The sequence below is a fragment of the Oratosquilla oratoria genome, chromosome 38 (genome assembly GCF_046742065.1).
Source record: "Oratosquilla oratoria isolate Oo_2021 chromosome 38, ASM4674206v1, whole genome shotgun sequence".
In the NCBI taxonomy this organism is placed as follows: Eukaryota; Metazoa; Arthropoda; class Malacostraca; order Stomatopoda; family Squillidae; genus Oratosquilla; species Oratosquilla oratoria.
The window spans coordinates 15,476,725-15,502,404 of NC_134814.1; the positions used below are offsets into that span (position 1 = coordinate 15,476,725).

Below are 25,680 nucleotides of genomic sequence, written 5' to 3' on the forward strand. Positions count from 1 at the left end.
AAATATAATCAAGACGCCGACATCGGCATCATCGCATACCTCTAGCTTTCAGCTCGCATGAAAATGAACCTACTTGAATCCATTGCAGGCACTGACTTTGGACAACTAAAATAAACTCCAATAACCATCTACACACATTTCCAAAGAACCACCCTCAACTGTGCCTCCACAGCATGGTTACTAACAATCCATACAACACATAATGGAATACTGCATTATACACAATCATGCCCGCAAACAACGCAACATACACTCTATAAAGGATTTGTGGGAAAACCCAGTTTCGGCTGTGGCATTCCTTGGGGAGACGGGACTGCTCAGACAGACAGTCTAGGGAACGACAACAACAACAACAACAATCAGAAAGATGAATACAAACAATTTACAAACTGCAGATTGTGGTACTGACAATAATAGGATGCACCAAAACCTCACCAATTGGACACCTGCATATAAAAATAAAAATCCTCCCCCAAAGAATGACACAAAATTCTATGCCAGGACCCTAAACATCACACTATTCACATTATATTACATAAACATTACCAACAAAATGCAACAAGAAATACACCAGTAGCATACTACAGGGAGTTTTCAATTTACAGTGGTCTTATTTCTACCTTGTCATGGTTATAACACTGGAAGTTACTGTCCCTGTGCCCTTTTATTTTATTTTATTTATCTATCTATTTTTTGCCAAAAAAGGAAGCACCATTCTGAATTACTATACCATTTGCCCTCATTTGTGTCGCCTTTTTTTTTTCTATGGCTCCCAAGGGTAAAACCTACTTCTGGTAGCAGTACATACATATACCAACAGCTTTTTCCCCCTTACAAGGGAGGTAACAAAAAACAAAGGCATAAAATCCACTCCCACCCATTCCATCTCCACATACTCCACTCCCATTCACCCCCCCACCTCTTATCTTGGCTCCTCCTGGATGACTGTTCATCCCTGTATCTCACCCACTGCCCAGAGGTGTCGGAAGCAATGTAGCAAAACACAGTACAGTCGAACCTCAAAAGCCCGGACCAATTGGGGGGAAGGGTGGTCCTGTCATGTCAAACGTCCAGTCATAGAAAATATCGCCCCAACAACCGTAGATTTTCATAGCGGTATACATATAGGTAATGTATGATATGGCATAGAAACACATAATGATACTCTAACATTGTAATAATAACAACTGTAATAATAATGCTATAATACCAAAAATTCGGTAATAACTGTAATACAGGCATGTAAATGTACTGTATATACAGTGTACTGTACTGTATTTTTTATTACGTACACTGTAAATATCAGAAGGTATGCATGCGGGACAGTGGTGGTGGCCAGGGTTGATGCATTTTCTGCACTGCCGTGTAGAATGGGAGTGTTGCCATACATTTTTCTCGGGCGTGTGCAGACTTTCATAGCAAGATATACTTGTCAAAATGTTGGTTCTAGTTTTTTTATTCTTGAATGTATAAAAGGCCCCCATGCCCTAACATATTCAGTAAGATAGATTTTTTTTTTTTATTATTATTATTGCTAAAAGAAAGCTGAAACTTTAGCGCAGAATTTTTTTCTACACGGTAAAAACGTATCTTTTGGGGTATAATATTTTATAGTAACACAATTACCCATAAAAGTCATATTTTGATGTACCATTTATTATTTGATAACTAGTTCTATGATTTTTAAACAAAAGTTTGAGTTTTTGAACGTTTTTAACAGCCCGCTGATATGTAGAAAAAAATTCCTTATGTCCTTGTACAGTTGCGACATGCTGCTATTTTACTACGTTTTGGTACAAAATTCTACGAAACGGCAGCTCTGGTGGCAGTTTGACTGGGCCGGGTTTGAGTACACGTGTACGGCCGTCGTTGCCACCTACCGGACAAATAGGGAACTTTGCTTGAAAAGTCCGCCCTTTGTTCATTTCGACCGGTCATACGAGGGTCTGGGCTTTCAAGGTTCGACTGTACATCCACAGCAAGGCCGCTTCATTTAATTGGCAATCCCCCCCTCTCTCCCTTTATGCAAAAAGAGAGAAGATGGGGAGAAATCCCTTTGGACTGCATCAAAATATCATTCTCACTTACTCCCTCACATCCCTCACCCACTCCCGTGCATCATGGCATCATCCATGCACAACAATTCTCCACTCACCCCTATCTTCTGTCTTCTCCCTTCCTTCCTCAGTAGACATTCCCCTCCTTCCCAATCCCCCTTTTACCCCATCCATTCATTTCATCCTTGGTTGCCCCCTCATGTTCACTCCTTCTACCTCTGCCTTCCACACCTCTTTTACCAATCTTACAAGGGGGAAGGGGACAAGTGTGAGTAGTAGTTTCAGAGGGATCAGTTTGTTGAGTGTAGTTGGGAAGGTTTTGATTGAGAGTGTTAGGAATGGAACAGGGAGTAATTAGTGAGGAACAGTGTGGGTTTAGGATAGGTAGGGGTTGCATGGATTAGATTTTTGTGGTACAGCAGATATGTGAGAAAGCTTTGGGAGAAGGTAAGGATGTTTTTTGGTCCTTTATATATACATTACCAAAGGCTTTACCCCTTACAAGGGAGATATAAAAAAAACAAAGGCATAAAAACCACTCCCTTTTTGGATTTGGAAAAGGTTTATGACAGGATAGATAAGAAGGCACTGTGGGAGGTATTGCAGATATATGGGATAAGAGAAAAGTTGTTAAGGGCAGTCAGGAGTTTTTATGAGAGCAGTTGAGTCTGTTGGAATTAGAAATGGAGAGAGTGAGTGGCTTGAGGTAAAGGTGGGACTTCAACAGGGATGTGTTATGTCACCTTGGCTGTTCAATTTATACATGGATGGAGTGATGCAAGAGGTAAACACAAGGGTAATGGGCTGGGGATTGGAGATGGTTAAAGAAAATGGAGAAAAATTGGAGATAGCCAGTTGTTTGCTGACAACACTGCTCTTGTAACAGGATCAGAGGAGGGATTGAGGAAGTTAGTGACAAAGTTTGGGAAGGTGTGTGAAAGAAGGAAGTTGAAGATAAATGTGGGTAAAAGTAAGGTGATGAGATGTACAAGGGGAAAAAATGGCAGCAAACTGGAATTGAGTATTAAGGGATGAAGTGCGTAGCTTTAGATACTTGGGTGGAAAGGTAAAAGTGTAGTGGAGGTAGAATGTAGATTGAGAGAAGCAAGTAAATGCCTTGGGAGATTAAAAAGTGTAATGAGAAATAGACATTTGGGAATGGATGTTATATGAAGGAGTGATTGTGCTGACAGCACTGTATAGGGCAGATACATGGAATATAAGAGAGGAAGAGAGAAAGATTTTAAATGTGTTTGAGATGAAATGCCTGAGAGGTATGGTAGGGGTTACTAGGCTGGATAGATTGAGAAATGAGGAGAGTTGGAGTGGAAAGGGAGTTGGGAGATAGGATCGATGAAAGAGTATTGGATTTGGACACATGGAAAGAATGAGTAATATGAATGATAGCAGTACATTGAAGAAAAGGAAAGCAAGCATCATGAAAGGTGCTTGCTTAGGCTCGTTTCAACCTATGTCAAAAACTGGATTATGATGTGTAGGAACAGAACTATCTTAATTAACCTTAGGATCCACTATAATGAAACATAACAACCTAATACCTATACCACAAAACATCCACACAAAAACACATACATATTCAGATCACTAAATGGGCCCTTCAAGACCGAGCACTAAACTTTTATCCCAACAACAGTTCCCAGACTTAAACCTCCACAGAAAAAAAACTTTCACAGCTGATGAGAATCACACTAGCACACCAGCATTCAGGAGACCATTTGTCAATAAAACAGTACCAGCAAAGAATAGGCCTGGCTGAAGATTGAAACTGCCTTAGATGCAATTATGACACATATGACCAGAACTCCTCATATTATAATGCCCCATACTAACAATCTCAAGACAATAACACAATATATCTTCCCTGAGTGATTTGTGGACCCATCCAGAGGCTGTTGCTGGTTATATGAAGGCTGCAAGTTTTCTGCAAGAGACCAGGGGCAACAGATTGATTCCATATGGCCAGACCATCTCAATATTCTTTGATGAGCCCTATCTACCAGCTTTCTTTTCACCCTTGTCCCTTGCCTCACCTCTCCTCCATTATGATACCCTCTCAAGATTTCTCCTTTAATCACTCCATGACTCCACTTCTAGGGCAATATTGTCTCCAAAAATAAAAGTGCTGGTTATTTTCAATAAAATATTAAAATACTACTGACCTTCTAGCTGTCACAGTACTGTATCATAAAATGGAAAGGTACCTCCAGAACTGATGGGACGAGGAGCATTTTGTATATACAGTGAGTCCTCCTTATACGGTAATTCTTTATCTGGTAAATTCACAGTTACAGTATTTGGTAATTACTACCCTTGATTCTATTTACTGTAAGAAAAATTCACAGATATGGTATCCGCTAGATATTTTGAAGAGGAAAGAACAGGGAGAAGGTGCGTCTGCCATATCCTATTAATACATGTTATAATGGGTTCGGTATCCACAGTAATTTAAATTTGTGGTAAGGTTTTCAGGAATGCATATGTACTGTGTAATGAGGACTTACTGTACTGGTATCCTAAAGTTTATGATATCTTTCCAAGTGACTGCTAAAATAGTAAAAGTTTTGTTTAACTAAGAAATGGATTGAAATCAGTACTTGGTCATATTAATGAATCTAAAATGTTTATTATGCTGTATACAATATTGTCATTATTTCCTGTGCAAATTGACCTGTTATCTTAATACATAGACATACATATACCAACAGCTTTTTCCACTTACAAGGGAGGTAGCCAAAGTCAAAGGCATAAATCCAGTCCCACTCATTTCATCCTCACATACTCCACTCCCATTCACCACTCCTCCCTCCCTCTTTTCTTGGCTCCTCCAGGATGATGGATCATCCCTGCATCTCGCCCACTGCCCTGGGTAAGAAGTAATGGAGCATGACAGCACATCCACAGCAAGGCTGCTTCACTTAATTGGTGAACCCCCCCTCTCTGTCCCCTCATGTAGAAAAAGAAATGGGGAGAAATCACTTTGGGCTGTGTCAGAATATCATTCATATATAATCCCTTACCACCCATCCCCCATCCATTCCCTTCCATGCATCACAGCATTATCTATACACAACCATTCTCCACTCACCTCTATCTTCTGTCTTCTACCTTCACTCCTCAACAGACATTCCCCTCTTTCCCAGTATCCCTTTTACCCCATCCATCTATCTCATCCTTGGACCAACTTAGGGCCAATGTTGGCTCACTAAATCATGTTTGCAGGGATGTTCACTCCATCTCTGCCTTCCACACCTCTTTTACAAATCTTTCTTCACTCATCTCCAAGTGCCTAAACCATCCCAATACTCTTTCATCAACCCTATCTCTCAACTCCCTTTCCACCCCAGCTCCTCACCTCTTGTTTCTCACTCTATCCAGCTTAGCAACCCCTACCGTACTTCTCAGTCATTTCATCTCAAACAAATTTATACTCTTTCTCTCTTCCTCTCTTATGTTCTATGTTTCTGCCCCATACAGTGCTGTCAGTGCAATCACTCCTTCACATATCTTAATAGTTCTGTGAAAAGGAATGATCATATTTCATATCATCAGACATATCATATCCAAGAATTAAGTGTAGAACAGCTTGCATCAAGAGCTTTGCACATTTTTTAATACCCTTACCTTTGTTCGTCAAAAACCAAATGAAATCACTGAATGATGGGAAGTATTGGGTATCATCAAACTCATTTGGAGAATGACCACAAGTTTCTGAATTTATATTCAAGAAGCTCCGACTGGACAATGGACTGTGAATAACAGCTTCCCATTTTTCCTTTTGGGTAAACTGGTTTGTTCCATGAGGATTTACCTCAGCTATGTTTTCTTTGCTACATTTTTGTAAGTTTCTCTTTAGGCTATTATTTGTGAAGGTGTACATGTATGCTGCTGGAACTGATGAGATTGTTGTGATACTATGGAGGACACCTTGGGGAAGAGTGATAATATCACCTTCATTCAATTTGACCTTGGATATTTTACTTTGATATTCTTCTACGGTAGGTTCAGAATATTTACGACAATCATGACTGCATTCTTGAGTTTCACTCACTGGTTCCTTATGATAGTTGTACCATCTATCTTCTTCATTCACATTTGCAATTTTGTCATACTTGTCCAGTGTCATATGAATGTTATTGTGCAGAGAGTTGCTACTTTTCTCTTTTTCATTTGTCTCTTCACCACAGGCTGTTTCTGGGTGCTCAAGGTTTGCAATAACTTGTTTCTTTGAACTCTGATCTTCATTTCTAATTTGCTGTGTTTTGGTGACTTCAGAATCTACAAAAGACTTTTCATGCTTCTCATCCAACTTCTCTTCACTGAGGACATGTGGCTCACCTCCCAAATGGTAACCCTCCCATGACTTTGTTGAATGTTTGAATTTGTGCTGGACCTGTATATCATATTCTGATGGCAGTGTTACAAGAACAGATCCCATCATGACTTCAAGGGTGATGTTATCCAAGTCATCTTCCAAGTAGCTCTCGACAGAGAAACCTCCCAGAGAAAGAGAAAACATGATGTGTTAGTATAGGTTGCTCTTCAGTTCTATAGTACAGTACTACCTCTCATTAACAGACATTAATTAGCTGTGTTTGTGGTGTTTTCGCTGTGTTTTTGGTGCTGTTGTTTAGTGCTGTGCAATCACTATGCCACCCAGAAACCACTCCAAATCAATGGATTATTCACATCAACGGACACCGTTACCCCCCTTTTAGTCCATTAATGAGAGGTAGTACTGTATATCATAAATATTTGAAAGAAGAGCTGAAGGAGGTAAGTGTTTTAAGTTCTATTATTTTAAGAAGAATTTTTTTTAATATTTTGTTTTTTTAATTCCAAAGGCTATATATTCTTCAGTTGAAATAATGACAATCTATGCAGTCAACCAAATATCCACTCCCAAATCTTAACTCATTCCTACCTTACCTGGGAAGTCAGTAATGAAGATCTTATCTGTTGCTGGGTCACTGAAGTTCTGAAGTTTGTCTAGATGCTGTCGCCAGCCATTCAGCTCTGTAGCCAGTGGCAGCACCCAGTTGACCTGACATGTAACAAAGATATAGTCTTTCATTTCAACATTGAATTATACAGTCGAACCTCGAAAGCCTGGACCCTTGTATGACCGGTCGAAATGAACAAAGGGCAGACTTTTCAAGCAAAGTTCCCTATTTTTCCGGTAGGTGGCAGCGACGGCCGTACACGTGTACTCAAACCCGGCCCAGTCAAGCCGCCACCAGGGCTGCCGTTTCGTAGAATTTTGTACCAAAACGTAGTAAAATAGCGGCATGTGGCAACTGTACAAGGACATGAGGATTTTTTTTTCTACATATCAGCGGGCTGTTAAAAACATTAAAAAACTCAAACTTTTGTTTAAAAATCATAGAACTAGTTATCAAATAATGAATGGTACATCAAAATATGACTTATTGGTAATTGTGTTACTTATAAAATATTATACCCCAAAAGATACGTTTTTACCGTGTAGAAAAAAATCTACGCTAAAGTTTCAGCTTTATTTTAGCGATAATAAAAAAAAAATACATCTTACTGAATATGTTAGGGCATGGGAGCCTTATATACATTCAAGAATAAAAAAAAACTAGAACCAACATTTTGTCAAAGTTTGACAAGTATATCTTGCTTTAAAAGTCTGCACACGCCTGAGAAAAATGTATGCCCCGGTATGGCAATACTCCCATTCTACACGGCAGTGTAGAAAACGCGGCAACCCTGTCCACCACCTCTGTCCCGCGTGCATACCTTCCGATATTTACAGTGTATGTAATAAAAAATACAGTACACTTTATATACAGTATACATGCCTGTATTACAGTTATTATTGCATAATTATTAGTATTATAGCATTATTATTACAGTATTGTTATTATTACAGTGTTAGAGTATTATTTTTATGTGTTTCTATGCCATATTATACATTACATATACGTATACAGCTATGAAAATCTACGGGTGTTAGGGTGATATTTTCGATGACTGGACTTTTGGCATGACCGGACCACCCTTCCCCCCAATTAGTCTGGGCTTTCGAGGTTCGACTGTATTTGTGAAATATACTGATAGAAAACATTTTAATCCATGATAGGACAGATACAGAGAAAAAATAGATAAGCAAGCACATATGCAGGTAAGTAAACAAAATATTTTTTAGATACACCATACCAGTGTTTATCCAATTAGATTGTAAAACTTCATTATGCACAACATGCCATTAGCTCTACAGGAAGTTTATTCCACATTAATGACTATTTGGTATTGACATGTAAAGTTTGTGAGTAGTGATTTTGTAGAGAAAGAAGCTGGATGCCCACACCTCCATGAAACTGCAATACTCTATTGGCAATAAGAATATTCATCAGACTCCAAAGTCCACACCCTTTCCCCATCTCTCTTTGGGAATATGGCCTTGGGACTCTGCAGATCTTCAGTTGGGTCCCACAGTACCAGAAGGCCACTATGCATACAGAGATACTTCTGTATTTGTGTTTTTTGTGGTAATAGTACAGCACTACCTCTCATTAACGGACGTTGATTAGCTGTGTTTGTGGTGTTTTCGGTGTTTTGGAGTGGTTTTTGGGTGGCATAGTGATTGCACAGCACTAAACAACAGCACCGAAAACACAGCAAAAACACCGCAAACACAGCTAATTAACGTCCGTTAATGAGAGGTAGCACTGTATATGTATACTTAGAGGCAACCATAATATTCCACTACAAACAGACTTCGAACCTGTTGCCATGGTGACCAAGGGGCTCTGGCGAGGTCCACATCAGGGCGAAATATACGCTGGTGAATTCTTCGGTTGAGAGACTTCCACACATCAATAAAGATGGTTGGTTTGTGCAGGCCATACTCCTCTAAATTGCTACTAAGGCACTTGGCATACTGTATAGCTTGATCAGCATGGCTTGTCCAGCGCTGTTGAAGTACCCATGCCTGTAGACAGGTTATTTATGGATTCTAGGTTAACCTATTGGATATGTTGATTGACTTGTATGTTTGTAAAGACTATTGCCTGGTAATTTTATTTACAGCACTTGTCAAAAGTATGCGGCGCCTACCCCTTGCGGCCGCATATTGATGACGAAAATAGGAAGGCATTTTCTGAGGTGAAATTATGTAGATAGAATGTATCTGGCAACCCCCTGCTGTCACGCTGGGCCAACAGAGTGGAAGGTGAGGGAGAACTCAGCCAGTCGCTCCCACACTGCTGTAGGAAGGGCATTTACATGTAAACCCTCTCTTCGTGACCTTGCCTTTTTTCACACTGATTTTTCTTCATTTCCTTAGAGTCTGTATCATTGACATGTCTACTACAAAGGAATTAACTTAAGAAATTATTGCCCAAGTCATTGGACTAAAGAAGGCAGGCCATGGAACTAAAGAAATCAGTAAAATGTTGAAGGTCTTCAAGACCAAAGTCAAGAGATGCATGGTGCGATTTCGGGAGGAGGAGGGCTGGAGATACCATCCCAGTAACCTGGGGCAGGAGGTCCTAAGAAGACTTTCCTTCAGAGATTTTGCTTTTGTTAGTGGATTTGACTCTAAAGTACACTTTATGATGTTCAAAACCCTTGGAGAAGTCTTCTTAGGATGCCCTATCCTAGGTTTCTGGGATGGTATCTCCAGCCCTCCTCCCTCCTGAAATTGCACCATGTATCTCTTGACTTTGGACTTGGCCACCTTCAACATTTCACTGATTTCTTTAGTTCCATGGCCTGCCTTCTTTAGTCCAATGACTTGGGCAATTATTTCTTTAGTTAATTCCTTTGTAGGGGCCATGGTAATGATACAGACCCTAGGGAAATGAAGAAAACCAGTGTGAAAAAAGGCAAGGTCCCAAAGAGAGGGGTTACCTGTAAATGCTCTTCCCATGGCAGTGTGGGAGTGACTGGCTGGGTTCTCCCTCACACTCCACTCTGTTGGCCCAACGTGACAGCAGGGGGTTGCCAGATACATTCTATCTACATAATTTCACCTCAGAAAATGCCTTTTAGTCATCATTATGCAGCCACAATGTGGTCACCCAGTACCAAAAAGAATATAAAGAAAATAGAAAGAATCCAGACAGCAGCCACAAAAATGGCCCCTGCACTTACAAACTTGTGAAATGAGGAGAGATTGGCTAAACTGGAGTTACCAACTCTGGAGCAAAGAAGAGAGAGAGGCGACCTACTGACCATCTACAGAATCATGAAGGGCACAGAAATACTCGATAGAGAGGACCTGTTAAACTGGGACAAGAGAAACACAAGAGGACATGGAAAGAAAATAAAAAACATAGTTATAGAAGAGATCTGAAGAAAAACAGTTTTCCACATAGAGTGGTGGACACTTGGAACAAACTGGAAAAAAAAATAGTGTGCGCAAAAACCATTCACAAATTTAAGAGCAAACTAGACACTGTGAGATACAAAGGTGGGACACTATGAGCATAGCTCCCCTTCCTGTAAAATACAACTACGTAAATACAAGGGTTAGGCACCACATACTTTTGATGAGTACTGTAGAGATGATTAATCTCTAACATTCAAAGGGTTTAAGCTTATTTCTCTTTACCACTCAGGTATCCTAGTTAGCATGGATGTTTGTTATGAGTATTACCAGAAAATGGCAACAGGGTTGAAGTAAATAAAAGATTGGGCATCTAATATATAAAGATTCTACAAATATGGTAAATACAGTGAGTCCTCTGTATATGGTAACTCTTTATCCGGTAAATTCACAGTTACGGAATTTGGTAATTACTACCTTCTATTCTATTTATGGTAAGAAAAATTCACAGATACGGTATCCGCTAGATATTCTGAAGAGGAAAGAGCAGGGAGAAGGTACGTCTGCTCCTATTATTACATGTTGTAATGGGTTTGGTATACGGTAATTTCAATTTGTAGTAAGGTTTTCAGGAACGCAAATGTGCAGTATAACGAGGACTTACTGTACCAAAATACTGGTCTGTCCACTGCTCAGAAAGTGAAATATGTGCATCATATCAAGGATTGAAGAGATAAAAAAATCTACATAACATTTCCACACTTTGGAATATTCCTATTAATTGAGTCATTCTTATAGATACATATCAATGGGCTTTCTCCCCCATATAAGGCAGGCTGGTGGAGTGAAAGCATACACCCATTCCTCAGCCATCAAAAATCTTTCTCAGAACAGAAATGCAAGTTATTATAATGTTAGGATGTATTTTCATTAAAGTAAGAACCAGCCATGATTTCTATATATTTTCTTAGCTTTTTCATACAAATAGCAACTACTGGTAGTCATTTTTTACCATATATCTTACATATACACATTAACAAAAACCTTAATCTTTCATATAAGGGGTGTGGCTGACCCAAAGCATACTTGGCCTTGGCTTTTCATGGGAGAAGTTTATGTAAAGTGGGAGTCCTAGTCCCCTCATTCTGCCCCAGTTAGCTGCTTCTTATAACACACAGGAAGAATATAGGGGCAGTATTCTTGTCCTACACTATAGAATGCTAAAGGAAAATGATGACTTGGAATCATAGAGATAGTGAAGGAGAGATTTAATGAGCTTAGAAAAAAGTAGGGATAAGTGTTAAAAGTGACTCAATTTTAAATAATTTGTTATGCTTGAATAATATCTTCAGCATAACTTTTTTAATATTTGACCCTACATGTGTGATAGGGAACATCACTGAAAAGCTGTCATTGCCCAGGAATCAAACCTAGGACCTTCCACTGACCGGGTGGGCATGCTTACTGATTACAACATGATTGTCTCTAGTGACCACTTGCATATCTTCCTTCCCTGGGACACCATTAGTCCAGGAATGTGCACCATTCCAGGTATCCTACTCACTGTGCCATGTGTGGTAGGGAGCATCACTGAAAAGCTGGCACTACCCAGGAATCAAACTCAGGACCTCTCACTGTCTGGGCAGGCTTGCTTACCAATTATACCATGGTCACCTCTAGTGACCACTCGCACAATATATAGGAGCTTAATACATTTATGTATAATATTTGGCTTACATTTGGATCAACATAAAATTCTTCTCCTGATTTGTTATCAACAGCAGTGATTTTAACATGGAGAGTTTCCCATGAGTGTACCATCATGTCCCAGCTGTAACCATAAGGTCCATCAGTCCATGTAGTGTAACCCTGAAATGTAAAGTTTAAATCTTACTCAATCTATGAAACTATGAAAGGTAAAAGGGAGGGATAAATAGATAATAAGTAACAGTAATAAGCTTTCAATGAATTTACTGCTTAAAGGTTCACCCCACAAGAACACCATAGCACCTAGTAAGTAAGTGATTTATGACAAAGGGACCTATAGATATCTTTGTTGACATCTTGATCTTAGTCCAGGAATGGAGTGTAAACCTACAGAGCTACAACTTCAGTGGTGTTTGGGAAAAGTAGAGGTTTTATCTCTAGAAGGCTGGAAGGTGTCTTAACCTTGTGAACAGCAGTGGCATCACATCTAGATACTCATGATTAATTCATATATTATCATTAAGCCCTTCCATAACCAGCCAGTATTTAATAATGAGTAAAAGCCACCACAGAGTGTAAAAATAATAGCTGTTGTTGATTTAAGTCGCTTCCTCATGAACTTGACATAATCACTGCAGTGGGCTATATCAAATTTATGTGGAATACAACTGGAAAGAAAATTGCACCCAAAATAAATGCAGCTTTTGCATCAGCTGTTAGCACACAAGGGAAATGTTTTGATATTCTTATAACATGTAAAAGAAAAGTTTAATTCTTTGAACTACTTCCTAGTTCCTTTGATCTCTTCTGGACAAGGGCTCTCTAAAGTTCAGCTCCACTTAAACTTATGAAGTAGCTCAGAGTCTGCAGAAGATATTTAATAAGGTACCTAACAAATGAATATTATGAAAACTGAAGTCTAACAGAGTAGTTAAGGAAAGCTTCTTGGAATATGTGAGAAATCTGAAAAACCAATACATGAGAACAGTAGTAAAACATGAGATATCTGGATGAAGGGAAGTAACTAAAAGAGTTCCACAAGGGTCAGCACTAGTAACCATAATGATCAGATTTTATGTAAATGAAATGAAAAGAATGACAGGCTACACTAACATGTTTGCAGACACTGTAACAAGCATAAGGAAACTAAAGATGAGGAAGTCTACAATTTGTCATGAGAAGAAAGAAAAAAGTAGACAAAGTGTGGAAAACAAGCTAAAAAAAAAAGATGAAGCACTGAGACCATAAATGACTTATTCAATTGGAACTGAAACAATTATGCAAACAAAATAATGGAACTGGGAGAGCTGGTCATAGATAATCAGTCAACCCACAACAAGCTTCTGGGTGAGATATACAGACAGTTGATTAACATAAGAGTGGATTTTCACTATATGGATGGAGAGATGATGTAAACACCTGTTAACCTTATCCACTCTAGACAGAAGTATACAGATTTGGGTTAGTCCTTGCACAAAATGAAGAATACAAAAAGCAGCAACTAAATTGATCTCCAGATAGACAGACAGACCACATAAAGAAAGATCGGAAGTATTAAACCTATTCTCATCAAAAGAAAGAAGATAAAGAGGTGAAATGATTGTATGGTAGTGGTTAGGTTAATGTGAAGAATGGATAAAGCTGACAGAGAAGATTTCTTGGTCTGGGACAGGAGGGTGCCATGAAGTCATGGGAAATAATTGAAAATGAATACATGCATGAATGATACAAAGACACATAATTTTTCTTAGAAATATGCCAACTCCTGGAACAGCCTTACAGAAGATGTATCCCAATCTAACATTATAAGTGAATGAATTTGATCATTAGAGAAAAAAATATGGTATTCCATGATGGTATGTCCTTTCCTATATATTTCAATGAAGTAAATGCAATCAGGTAAATGCTAGTGCAACATTCTCTAAAGAAATGTTTAATGCTCAAAGTATAAATAAATTCAGAGTAAATTACAATGATAGGAAGACAGCTCTAACTTCAGTGAGGAACAGTAGGGATACCAAGAGTAAAGCCTGAGTTACTTGTATTAGGAGGGTGCTGCATTATTTTTGTTTGTAAGTTTTACTCTCTGTTTAAGGCATCAGATGGACCTGACAGGGTGCAAACTCACATAGAATTACAAAGGAAACCCACTGGTACCTATTTTTGTTAGAGGTGGGCAGTCCAACTTGGAAGTCCGATTATCCGGGCATGATTCCAAAAAATTGATGTCTGTATATTTACCTAGTTGTGTTTACCTAGTTGTATTTTACAGGAAGGGGAGCTATGCTCATGGTTTTTCGTCTTCATACCTTATTCTATCTAGACTGTTTTTGAATTCATGTATTGTTTTTGCACACACCACTTTCTCATCTAACTTGTTCCAAATGTCTATTACTCTGTGGGGAAAGCTATTCTTTTTCAGGTCTCTTCTATAACTGTCTTGATTTTCTTTCCGTGTCCTATTGTATTTCTACCATCCCATTTTATTATGAGATTGTAGATCCTCTCTATCAATAGTTTCTATGCCTTTCATGATTCTATAAATAGTTATCAAGTCTCCTCTCTTCTTTGCTCTAATGTCTGTAGCTCAAGTTTTGCTAGTCTCTCTTCATATATAGTTCTGGGAGTGTTGGTGCCAATTTTGTAATTGCTCTTTGTATTCTTTCAAGTTTTGTTATACATTTTTTTGTACTTGGTGACCGCATCGTCGCTGCATATTCCAATCTTGGTCTTATCAAAGTGACTAGTATTTTCTTTACCATTTCTTCAAACAGGTATGTAAATGCCATTTTGATTATTCTTATTAGATTATAAGTTTCTCAAAAAAAATTTGTTTATATGTTTCTCGGGGGACATATCATTCGTAATAATGACTCCCAGGTCCTTCTTATTTTTAACTTTTTTTTTATTTCTTCTCCTAATTGATATGATCCTACTATTCTTTTTTTTTTTTGCTTCTTCCAAATTCCATTATACTACACTTTTTAATATTGAATTCCATTTCCCACTCCCTACTCCATTCCCATACTTTATTGAGATCAGTCTGTAGTGACTCACAATCTTCTTCAGTGTTCATTTTTTTTTTTTTTTAATTTTCAATCTTCCACAAAGAAGCTCATATAACTTTCAATTCCTTTATCCATATCATTAATATATATAGCAAACATTATTGGGGCCAGAACTGTTCCTTGTGGAACATCACTTATCACTTCATCCCAATTAGAGTGTTTGTCTCTTATCACCACTCTCATTTTTCTTTCATGCAAGAAGTCTTCCATCCACTTCAGCAGTTTGTCCTGTATTCCTCCTGCAGTTTCTAATTTCTTAAGCAACTTCTTATGTGGCACCTTATCAAAAGCTTTTTTCATGTCTAGAAATGCACAGTCAGCCCAACCATCTCTTTCTTCTATTACATCTATTAGCTTTGAATAGAAACACATTAAGTTTGTGACGCATGATCATCCTTGTCTAAATCCAAATTTCCTTAGATTTAGTACATTGTTTTTTTCCAAATGCCTTATCCATCTAACTTTGATAATTCTTTCACAAATCTTAGCTATCGTACTTGTAAGAGAGACCAGTCTATAGTTATTAGGGTCTTCCTTGTTTCCCCCTTTATATATAGGTACTATATTTGCTCTTTTCCAATCTTCTAGAACTTTTCCTTCTTTCAATGAACTGTTTATTAGACTATGTATTTTGTCTGTTAGCTCATTCCTGCATTCTCTCAAAATCCAGTTTGCCATTTCATCTGGTCCATGCGATTTTCTGACATTGAGATTACTCAACTGTTTCATTACTTCATTCTTTGATACTTCTATCTCTTTCATAGGGGGGGACTTTCTACTCCCATTCAATATCTCTAGGTTATATATTCTCCCTTGTAAACACTGATTTAAAATGCTTGCTCATGATATCTGCCATTTCTATTTCCTCTGTGTATTCAACTCCTCCTTGTCATAGTTTCTCTAATTCTTGTTTATTTTTCAGTTTGTTATTTACAAATCTGTAGAATAGTTTTGGTTGATCTTTACATTTTTCTGACATCTTTTTCATATTTTCCCTTTTCTTCTCTGCACACTTGTACATGTTCATTTCTATAACTAGTATATATTTTAAATTTTTCAGGTCTTTTGCCTTTTTTCCATTTTATCCAAGCTTTATCCTTTTTGTCTTTTAACTCCCTACATCCTTTGTTGTACCAGCACTTCTATTTCTTGCTTTTGTCTTGGGACATAGTTTTCCACTCCTTTATAAATTTTTGTCAAAACATTCCATTTCTTTTCTACTGTTGTTTCCTCCTTGTGTATTCTTTCCCAGTCAGCTTTTTGAAAAAATTCTCTTATTTTATCAAAATTTCTATATTGTTCTTTTTTCATGTATTTTTCCTCATTTAGTTCCAGTTCAATCAATATGTGGTCACTTTTACTTATTGGTGTCTTATATTCAATCTTGTCCACTATTTCGGGTTCTGATGTGATTATTAGGTCCAGTCTCGATGGTTCTTCCTCATTTCTATACCTAGTGTTCTCTTGTATACATTGTGTCATTGTATGTTCTCTAATCATCAAGTAGTACATTTCTCTATAGGTCGTCTCCACCCTTCACTGTCATCTTTTCCTAGCAGATTTCTTTACAATTAAAATCACCCTTTATAACTATTCTTCCTCCATCTTCCATTATCTTATTTAGTGTTATCCTTTTGTCTTCTGGCATATTTTTGTGTTCTTTCTCTTCCCACGAAGCCGTTTTAGGAGGCACATAATATACTGCAAACTTCCTACTCTTCCCATCCTTGTCCTCCACTTCCATCATAATCATCTCTACTCTATTCTTTCCATATGCGACATTCCTCACATTTGTATCCTTCTTAGTCAGGAACATAACTCCACCCCCTTGTTTTACCTCTGTTTCTAATCCAATAATTATATGCACCATGTCCTACACTGTTGGGTGGTAGTGGACCTTTCAGTTTTGTCTCTACAATTCCCATTATGTCCGGCTCTTTTTCCTTCAGGTAATCATTTAGTTCATTCAAGCCTGTTATTAAGCCATCTATATTTGTGTAAGAATTTTTAATTTTCTGCTACTTCCATCGTGTTTTCTGTTTCCCTTCCATTTTTCTCTTCTATGAACCATTTCCTCACTTTCATATTCACTACTCTCCAATAGAATTTCTATTTTTCTGACTCTGTTCTTTTCTCGTTCTTTCCTTAGCTTCTAGTCTTTTTGTTTTCTCCTCTCTTTCCTCTTTATTCATTTCTCTTTTTATCCACACCTGTTTATATTGTTCACTGTCTGCTAGTTTCCCTATTTTTGCTAAGATATTCTCTGCTGTCGATTGTGACCTGAAATTAACCTTAATTGGTCTGGTCTTATCTTTATTGTATTCCCGAGCCTATACATTTCTTCTGTTTGTTTCCCTATTTCTAGTTCATCTTCTTGAACTACTTCTAATATACTATTTACTTTTTCCCTTTCCTCCTCTATTCTTGTAGTCCTATTTAGATTATACTTCTCTTCCATCCCTAATATGATTATACATTTCTTTTTATCCGCTAAGTCTCTTACTATATTCTCCTTCTCCCTCATCACTTTAATAACTGTGTCCTTAGTTTGTTCTTTCATCTGCTGTTCCATTATACCTCTAAATTCCATTTTGTTGTCTTGTACTTTTTTCCAACCACTTACCTCTTTTGCTATGGATTCTTTATTCTCTTTATTACACCTCTTCAATTCCTCATTCTCATTCTTTACTTCTCTTAACTGTCTTTTTAATTCTATTTATTTAGTTAGGTTTTGATTCTCTTTCTTTAGTGCTTCCAGCTTATCAACTCTTTGAGTAATTAACTTTATTTGTTTAAACTTAGCTTCCAAATTTTCATTCATTTCTTTTAGTTTCTCCTCTAGATTTACTAGTCGGGGGAGGTTGTCATGTCCTCCTTCTTTAAATCCATGCAAATAGTTATCTTCACCTTCCATTGCACTGCTCTTATCTATATTTCTAATTTTTACATTTTTAATAATCACATCGACTTCACCACTACCGTCAGGTGGTCTCTTGTTTATATACTGTCTGAGTTCCTGGGCTCTATCTTCCCCTTCCTCATTTCCTTCCATTTTCCTCAGCAATCCCTCCCCTTCTCCTTTTTCTTCACCTTCCCACTACACCACGAGCTTTCCCCTTCCCTATTAATATAACACAGGTACTTTCTTGTCATTGTGATCCTCGAAATTTGGAGTTATCACCGGAGTCCAGACTTCGCTGCCACTCCGACCGACGTGTGTGTGTGTATATGTTTATATATATATATATATATATATATATATATATATATATATATATATATATATATATATATATATATATATATATATATATGGACTTCAATTTTTTCAAATCACGCCCAGATAATCGGATATTTGGACTTCCGAATTGGATTTGGATCACTTGCACAAGAAGTGACAGCTACCCTCTGAGCTACCAGGGAGCTCGAATGTAGGCAAGTACAGCAAATATGTATCTTACTACAGAAAGACAGTTGGGTGCATATATCATTTTCAAGATCCCCATCCAGCCCTGTACACACCACTGAGAGTACTACCTTTGTGATGGAATGTGAGAAGGGTAGGACCACTTGCACTGAGATGTATAGTATCACTAGGAAGGTTGTAAGATACTGCTTTATGGTTGGCTGCCTTTCAACTCCTGAACAAAAGTAATTGTGTAAGATGATTTCAAAATGTATATTTGTATGACAACTTGCAAAACAAGAAGCAACATACAAGCATGGAATGTCAACTGTCAAAAACACACAGAAATCTCTTGGTATGGGATAGTAAAGCATCATAAGGTTATAGAAACAAATTGATAAAGGCCATCAGTCTAAAGGATGACATTTTTTTTTCTTTCCAGTGTGGTAGAATGAGATGATGCCTTTAGAAATAATAGTAATAATAGTAACCTTCCCATAAGAAGAGTAAGTTTATATTTCACACACATTCCCACCACACAGATGCATCAAATATAGTAACTAAGAATATATAACTTAAGCTAAGAACATAAGTGAATTCAAAATAAGCTATGATAGTTGGAGAAAAAAGATAGAACTACATGAGTGTAATTCCTTTCCTTTATATTACAAAAGAGAGAGAGAGATAAAAATGCATGTTGTTCAGTTGTCCAGAAAGATTATGCAACAATGATCAGGATGTAGTAGTCACAAAGAAATATGAGTAGCTATAAACACACCATTCAATTACCCTTTCTGTATCATGTGAATTTTTTCCTTATTTTGGGAGATAGCAGGAATATTTATCTCTATACAGTAAAGAGGTTATAGTTGTCCTCAATTAACCCTCTCCATGGTAGGTGGTACTTGTACCTTTAGTATGGCTGCCACAAGGCTATTTTAACCATCTCCACAATTCTCTTAGTAGCAGAAAGGTTATTGCCTATCCTGACAGACCCTGTCCATACTGGGTGCCTTTTCTTCTTCTTCTTCTTCTTCTTCTTCTTCTTCTTCTTCTTCTTCTTCTTCTTTTTCTTCTTCTTCTTCTTCTTCTTCTTCTTCTTCTTCTTCTTCTTCTTCTTCTTCTTCTTCTTCTTCTTCTTCTTCTTCTTCTTCTTCTTCTTCTTCTTCTTCTTCTTCTTCTTCTTCTTCTTCGTTTGCGCTTGGTTTGCGGGGCTAGTATCTGCTTGGACCTTAACTTTGCTTATGGCCTGGAACAGTTCATATACAGGGATTGTTGTCCACGCAATGCCACATTTATTAGTGGCGACACCCCGAGATCAGGGAGGGAGGACGCCCCTCAAATACAGGCAGCACCAGAGGGAGGGTGTGCCCCCAAGATGCTGAGGGTTGTCTCGAAAGGGGAGATGGTGAGGTGCTGCGTCATCCCTGCCTCAATGACTGGTGGACCGAGTCCTAGTAGGTAGTGGTGGAGGAGCTGTTGCATCTCAGCCCCACAGGTTTGGGATTGTCTCTTCCTGCGTGTACCACTTGCCACCCACAGCGATATCCTAAGAGGATCTTGTGGACGGTAGACTCTGCCCTTCTACCCAGAGGCAGGTGGACTGCCTCATGACAAAATAGTACCACAGCACTGATTCTGAAGTATGAAATTTGCTGCTGTGATTGGCCTAGGCCCTTTATCTGGCCTTCTTGATGGCAACACCCTTGATATGTGTGATCATGGGTGCTAGGGACAGTGTGATTTTGCTGAATCTCATTACTGCCCATCATCCGCAATAGTGTCCCCTGGAATCCCGATGTGACTGGGGATCCAGTGAAATGTTGTAGACCTATCATGCTGATCCAAAAGGTGCATCGAGTGCTGTATTGATGTCGTTAAGTAGAAATCATCCATTGTCTTCCTCGATCATACTCTTCCAGCAGAGAGAGCATGGTCCAGAGCCTTGGAGACGGCAGAAGTTCCATCTGAAGAGTAGAGCTTCCGTCACTCGCCATAGCGCGGTCACTCCATCGGCGGTTGAAAAAGCCGCGCCACACCCTCCTGTGAGAGGGTACACAGAGCCATCCATGTATAATGACAAGCTCACCGGGGATAAAGGGAGGGAGGGTGATGGACCTTATGGCTTTAAGGACCATGGGTCACAACTGTACTGGATTGCAGTTGACCTTCTTTCCTTTGAGAGGGACTAAGTTGGAAGCTGGCACAGAGAGGTTGCCATGGGGGAAGGGAGGCATAATCTGGATGAGGTCTGTCTAAAACACATCTCCGAACCAATTCCTGGCGTTCAAAGGCGCAGATCTCATTCACCCCATGGGCCCCCCAGGAATGACCAGTGGGGTATCCCTTCACATCTAGGGTACTCAGGAGGGAGGTTTTCCACTTCTCTCTCCCTTGGGCCAGTCATGAGTTGGACAAGAAGACAGGAAGAAAGCCTCTCTGCCCATAAATGAAGGGAGGTACGAGTAATTCCCGCCTCCCGTCTAAGATTCGCCACACTGATCCATGGAAGGACCACAGCGATGGTGCAGAGAGCCTGGTTTTAGAGGACCTCAAGCTTGTCCCATGAGTTGAGTCGTAGGGAGGTGAGATACACAGCGGCATAGTTCATCACCGAACGTACCGCTTGAATATAGTATGCCTGGATGACCTTGTGCCGGCACCTAGCCAAGGTCTCGTCATGGCTCTGAGAAGATTTAATCTCGTTTTCGTGGCTTCACCGAAGTATCTGACCTCCGGAGCGAAGGAGAGCCTGGGCCAAGTATTGATAGGTGAGCACCCAGGGGAGGATGTTGCCCTGAACAGTGAGATGGGTGCGTTGCTTACGCATCCTCAGACTCATTGTTCTGGTCTTGGCCATGGAGATCTTCAGTCCCAGCTGTTCAGGTTCCTGGAACAGGCAATTGAGTGCCCACTAAGCCCCGCGAAGGAGACAACAGCCCCCAGTAACCACTAATGCGAGATCATCCACATGACAGAGGAGACAAACATCTTCTCCTAGATCAAGGAGAGCCAGGTTCTCCATGAGCATGTTGAAGAAGTGCCAGTGTTGCCAACTCCCCATCTGACCCCAGTTACCTCAAGAAGGAGTAAGGTATCCCATCACTACCCGGAACAGTATCCTTGCTCATCCTGCAAGCCCGTCGAAGTTCCTTGAATGTAAAAGGACAGTCCTTCAGGGCAGCCGTGGTCATGGTAGTGTGAACCATTTTCTCTCTACCCTGTCGGAGGAGGTAGAGCTTCTGCCTGACTGGGAGAGGGAGTTGGACAGAGGAGGAGTGGTCCAGAAATTGTTGCACCAACAGCTCCGCCTATTGTTTGGGCTGCGGGTGAGATGGGGGGAGGGAGACTGCACCTGTTGCCAGTTGCCATTTCTTCCAGAGGTTGCTAGTGGTGGTTTGGGCAGAGAATGTGGTATACCATTCCGGCCACTTTTCTCCCCGGACCATGTAGGTAATCGCCCGTACACGCCTGATGGCAGAGCGTAAGGGAGCCTGTGCATCGATGGATGGCGTTGTAGAAATCTATGAAAAACGTTGACTTAGTGATTTTGTTCCTGTAGTCGTTATAATACCACCTGTCAGCATGCTCATCGAAGCCTGGCTTCATTCTGGGGACAGCTCGTTCGGCAGGGGCCTGGACGGCGACGACGAAGTCTCGATACAGGTCGTCTACAGTATGTCTGTAGGACTGGTACCAGCAGTCTTGTTCCTTCTGGGAAAAGGGCCCAGTTAGCCTTCCCTTTATTCCAGCATCGAGGTGAGGGTGGGAGAGGGGGAAGGAGGGTCATGGCTAAAGTTGTGACGAGAGCAGAATGGTCACTAGTGAGCTGTGGGTCTTCCATCCAGTGAGCATGACAAGCCATGTTCGTGGAGAAGACAGAGAGGTCCAGGGACCCTCTCCTCTGAGTTCAATAGGGTGACCTCAGGTATTCTCACTAGCAGCGTTGCTAGGGTGTGCTCAGTAGCATTGGGTCATTGGAGGGAGCAGAAGATGGGGTGATGCGTATCATGGTCTCTGCAAATGAATGTTGGTTTATTGCCGGCTAGGGAGAGCATCTTCCCAGGTGCCAGTTCTCCGTCTTTTGGGCGGTATGTGTTGTACAAGAGGATATTTCCTCCGGCAAGGGTGATTCTGGCAGCGTGTACGGGTTCACTTGGAACTGACGTCCGAACTAATATAGAGATTCCTAGTGACCCCCTGCTCTGAGTTTTATAGTATATCTGGTATACATTGACTCGGAGTGGCCAGTTTACCAGCTAATTGGTCGCTTGCAAGAGGGCTACATCTACATCCCATGTGGCCAAGGCAGTCTGTAGGACATGGATTTTGCCAATAAAGGCCATTGACATTCCATAGCAGGAGCTTTAGTTCTTGCCAGGACTGGGAAGGAGGAGGAGGAGGAGGACATAGAGTGGGAAGGAGAGGAAGAGCTGTGTGGGAGGGGGTTTGAGTAGAGTGGGAGGGAGAAGGGGGAAGAGTAGGAGTAAGATGCTAGGGGGAGGAGGAGGAGGCGTAGGGTGGGAGGGTGGAGTAGGAAGAAAAAAAGGGTGGGAGGGGGAAGAGGAGGCGTAGAGTGGGAGGGTGAGGAGAGGCCGTAGGATGGGAGGGGGAGGAGTAGAAGGGAGAGTAAAAGTAGGGTGGGAGGGGGGAGGAGTAGGGTGGGATTGGAGGCGGAGTAGGGTGGAAGGCGGAGGGGGTGGAGGAGAAGGAGTAAGGTGGGAAGGGGGAGGAAGAGGAGCAGGAGTAGGGTGGGTTTTGTGGGGAGTGGGGAGGAAGAGTAGGGTGGGAGGGGGAGGAGGGGCTGGGGGTGGGGCTGGTGAGGGGGTGCCATAGAGGGAGGGGGGAAGTGTATATATATATGTATTTTTTTTTTTTTTTTTTTTTTTAAGGAAAAGCCTATCTATTCCATTGTTGCCTCCTCCTCACTGCTGCACGGAGACAACGTTAGTTAGTAGTTGTCTGACATTTGGGAGTTGTCGTCTGAAGACACGGAGGCAGACTTGATGGGAAGAATGTCTGCTTGGGGGTGGGACTTAAGCAGTCTTCATGTTGTGGATAGGGTGGAGGGGAGGGGTTGCCACCTTCCACGACCGTGAGCTTGAACTTCGGGCTGGTGACTGCGTCCCCCCCCCCCCCGCTGTAGACCATGAGGGGGTGGGGGTTTGATGGCAGGGGGGGGGGAGGTCAGTGTCCTTGGGGCTGCCGGGAGTGTCAGATGGTCATATAAGTCTTGTACAACCTTCATCATGAACATTGTCATGGCAGAGTTGGTCACCCCTATAGACTTTATCATGACAACAACCATGGTGGTTCATGAATTCCCTCATACCCTCCTTTGTCATAGCAGGAGGAGCCTGGTGGAGAATGGGAGGGCTTGGCCTCTGGTCCTGCAGTAGCACTGATGCCACCGAAGGGGGGTTGTGTGTGTGACAATGGTAGGTATGGCACCACTGACGTCAGAGGCAGCGGGGAAGGGGGAGGGGGTGATGGAAACCCCATCATGCTGGAGCGGTCGGCGGTGGGTGCATGGGAGGAGGGGTCTTTGCTGTGCACTTTTTCTTTATCATGGTTGCTGTAAGTCCAATTTATTCATCTCTGTGGCACTCTCCCTATTGGTGAAGGGTATAATTTTCACTTGATTTAAAAAACACAATTGACACCTGATGACTAATACATTCTGATCATTGTTGGATCTTTGGAGGAAGGTAAATATACTATCAATTAAACTAATTATTATACTATACAAATAATGTGAATTTTGTAACTTTTCTAACCTCTTACCTAAGTCACTAATGTTTCTGTTACTTGGATGAAGTGGTTTATTATCCTCATCTTCTCGAGTGACACTTCTTTCCCTCCAAATGATAGTCTTGGCCTTTCTTATCAGGGGTCTCGGCCATGACATTGAACAAAAAATAGGTAGAGTAGCCAAACAAACCCAAGGGAACATCCCTGTCACAAGAAGAAAAAATTATACAAATGTGTAGAACGATCCAAGTTAATTATTTGATTCTTTTGCCATGTTTTATGACCGTTAAATTTCTCCCAGATGTCACGAGGTAATTACATGCAGTCAAGAAAAATTCCCCTCACAGCAAAAGGCTTAAACACATTTTGGACCTATCTCAGTTTATGCTCAAACATATACAACCACATACCTTCTGTACCACAAAATTCATAAAAAAAATCGCATCCACATCATGAAACAAACTATTCATGACAGGTAATCAAACTCAATACTTATACAGCAACCCACAGAAAAATTCCCTCTCAAGAGAAGTAAAAATCACACTGGCACATTTGTATTCAAGACACTATCCAACTCTAAGACAGTATCACAACAGAATAGGCCTGGCCACAGAACCAAACTGCCTTAGATCACACATCATACAAAAAAAAAATACACTGCTTACCTCATCCTATATTGCCCCATACTAACCTTCCGTGTCAACAACACAGTATTTCTTCCCAGAGTGACCTATGGACCCACCTAGAGGCTGTTGCTAGTTACCTGAGAGCTTTGGATCTCATGTAAGAAAGACCTTGGACAATGAATTGACTGACTGATCAATTAATTCTCTTGTTGGGTTTTACAACTTTAATATTCATTTTAGCTATTGTGAGGTAACTATTCAACTGAGAGAAACTCTCTCTGCAGTGAAAGGAATATTTAATTTGCAACCTCACAGTTACCTTCATAGCAACCCATCAACCTCTTGAAAATTAGCAACAACCACCAGCCACACCCACATAAAAATTCAGTCAAGAATTTGGGCCTAGTGGTGGTAGTGGGCAGAGATGATAAATTCTGCCCCAAAGGCCGATGGTCGGATTCCCAGGTCTCAGCCCCTGCCCTTGATACCATTAAAATGAGTCAACTTGGAACAGGGCCTACCTAGCAAACCAGCTCTGTAACTATTACTTGGGGCAATCATACTCATTACTCTCAGAACCAGGTTATCTAGGAGACTTCAATAATATAGGAGAGGTAATGAGGTCCTTTGTTTTTACAGCCAAATGCTGCAGACCTTGGGAGATATTACCACATATAAGTAGGACCATGCTTCAGTCTGTCCTAATCCCGAGGGGATCAAAGGAAGTACAGGAATGAGAAACTCTTGCTGT

The 25,680-nt window shown here is 40.4% G+C and overlaps 1 protein-coding gene across 1 annotated transcript in view; it reads right to left on the minus strand.

Moving 5' to 3' along the window:
- Positions 1–4,712: 4,712 nt before the first annotated feature.
- The window catches only part of LOC143019975 (vitamin K-dependent gamma-carboxylase-like), a 39,757-nt gene continuing 18,789 nt past the window's right edge, over positions 4,713–25,680 (minus strand). Inside the window, exons 7-12 of the mRNA XM_076176038.1 lie at positions 24,337–24,507; positions 18,684–18,787; positions 12,109–12,240; positions 8,827–9,033; positions 7,005–7,119; positions 4,713–6,572 (exon numbers count right to left, since the gene is read on the minus strand). Of these exons, the coding sequence (XP_076032153.1) occupies positions 5,584–6,572; positions 7,005–7,119; positions 8,827–9,033; positions 12,109–12,240; positions 18,684–18,787; positions 24,337–24,507 (1,718 nt within the window). The 3' untranslated portion in view covers positions 4,713–5,583. The remainder of the gene's footprint in view (positions 6,573–7,004; positions 7,120–8,826; positions 9,034–12,108; positions 12,241–18,683; positions 18,788–24,336; positions 24,508–25,680) is intronic.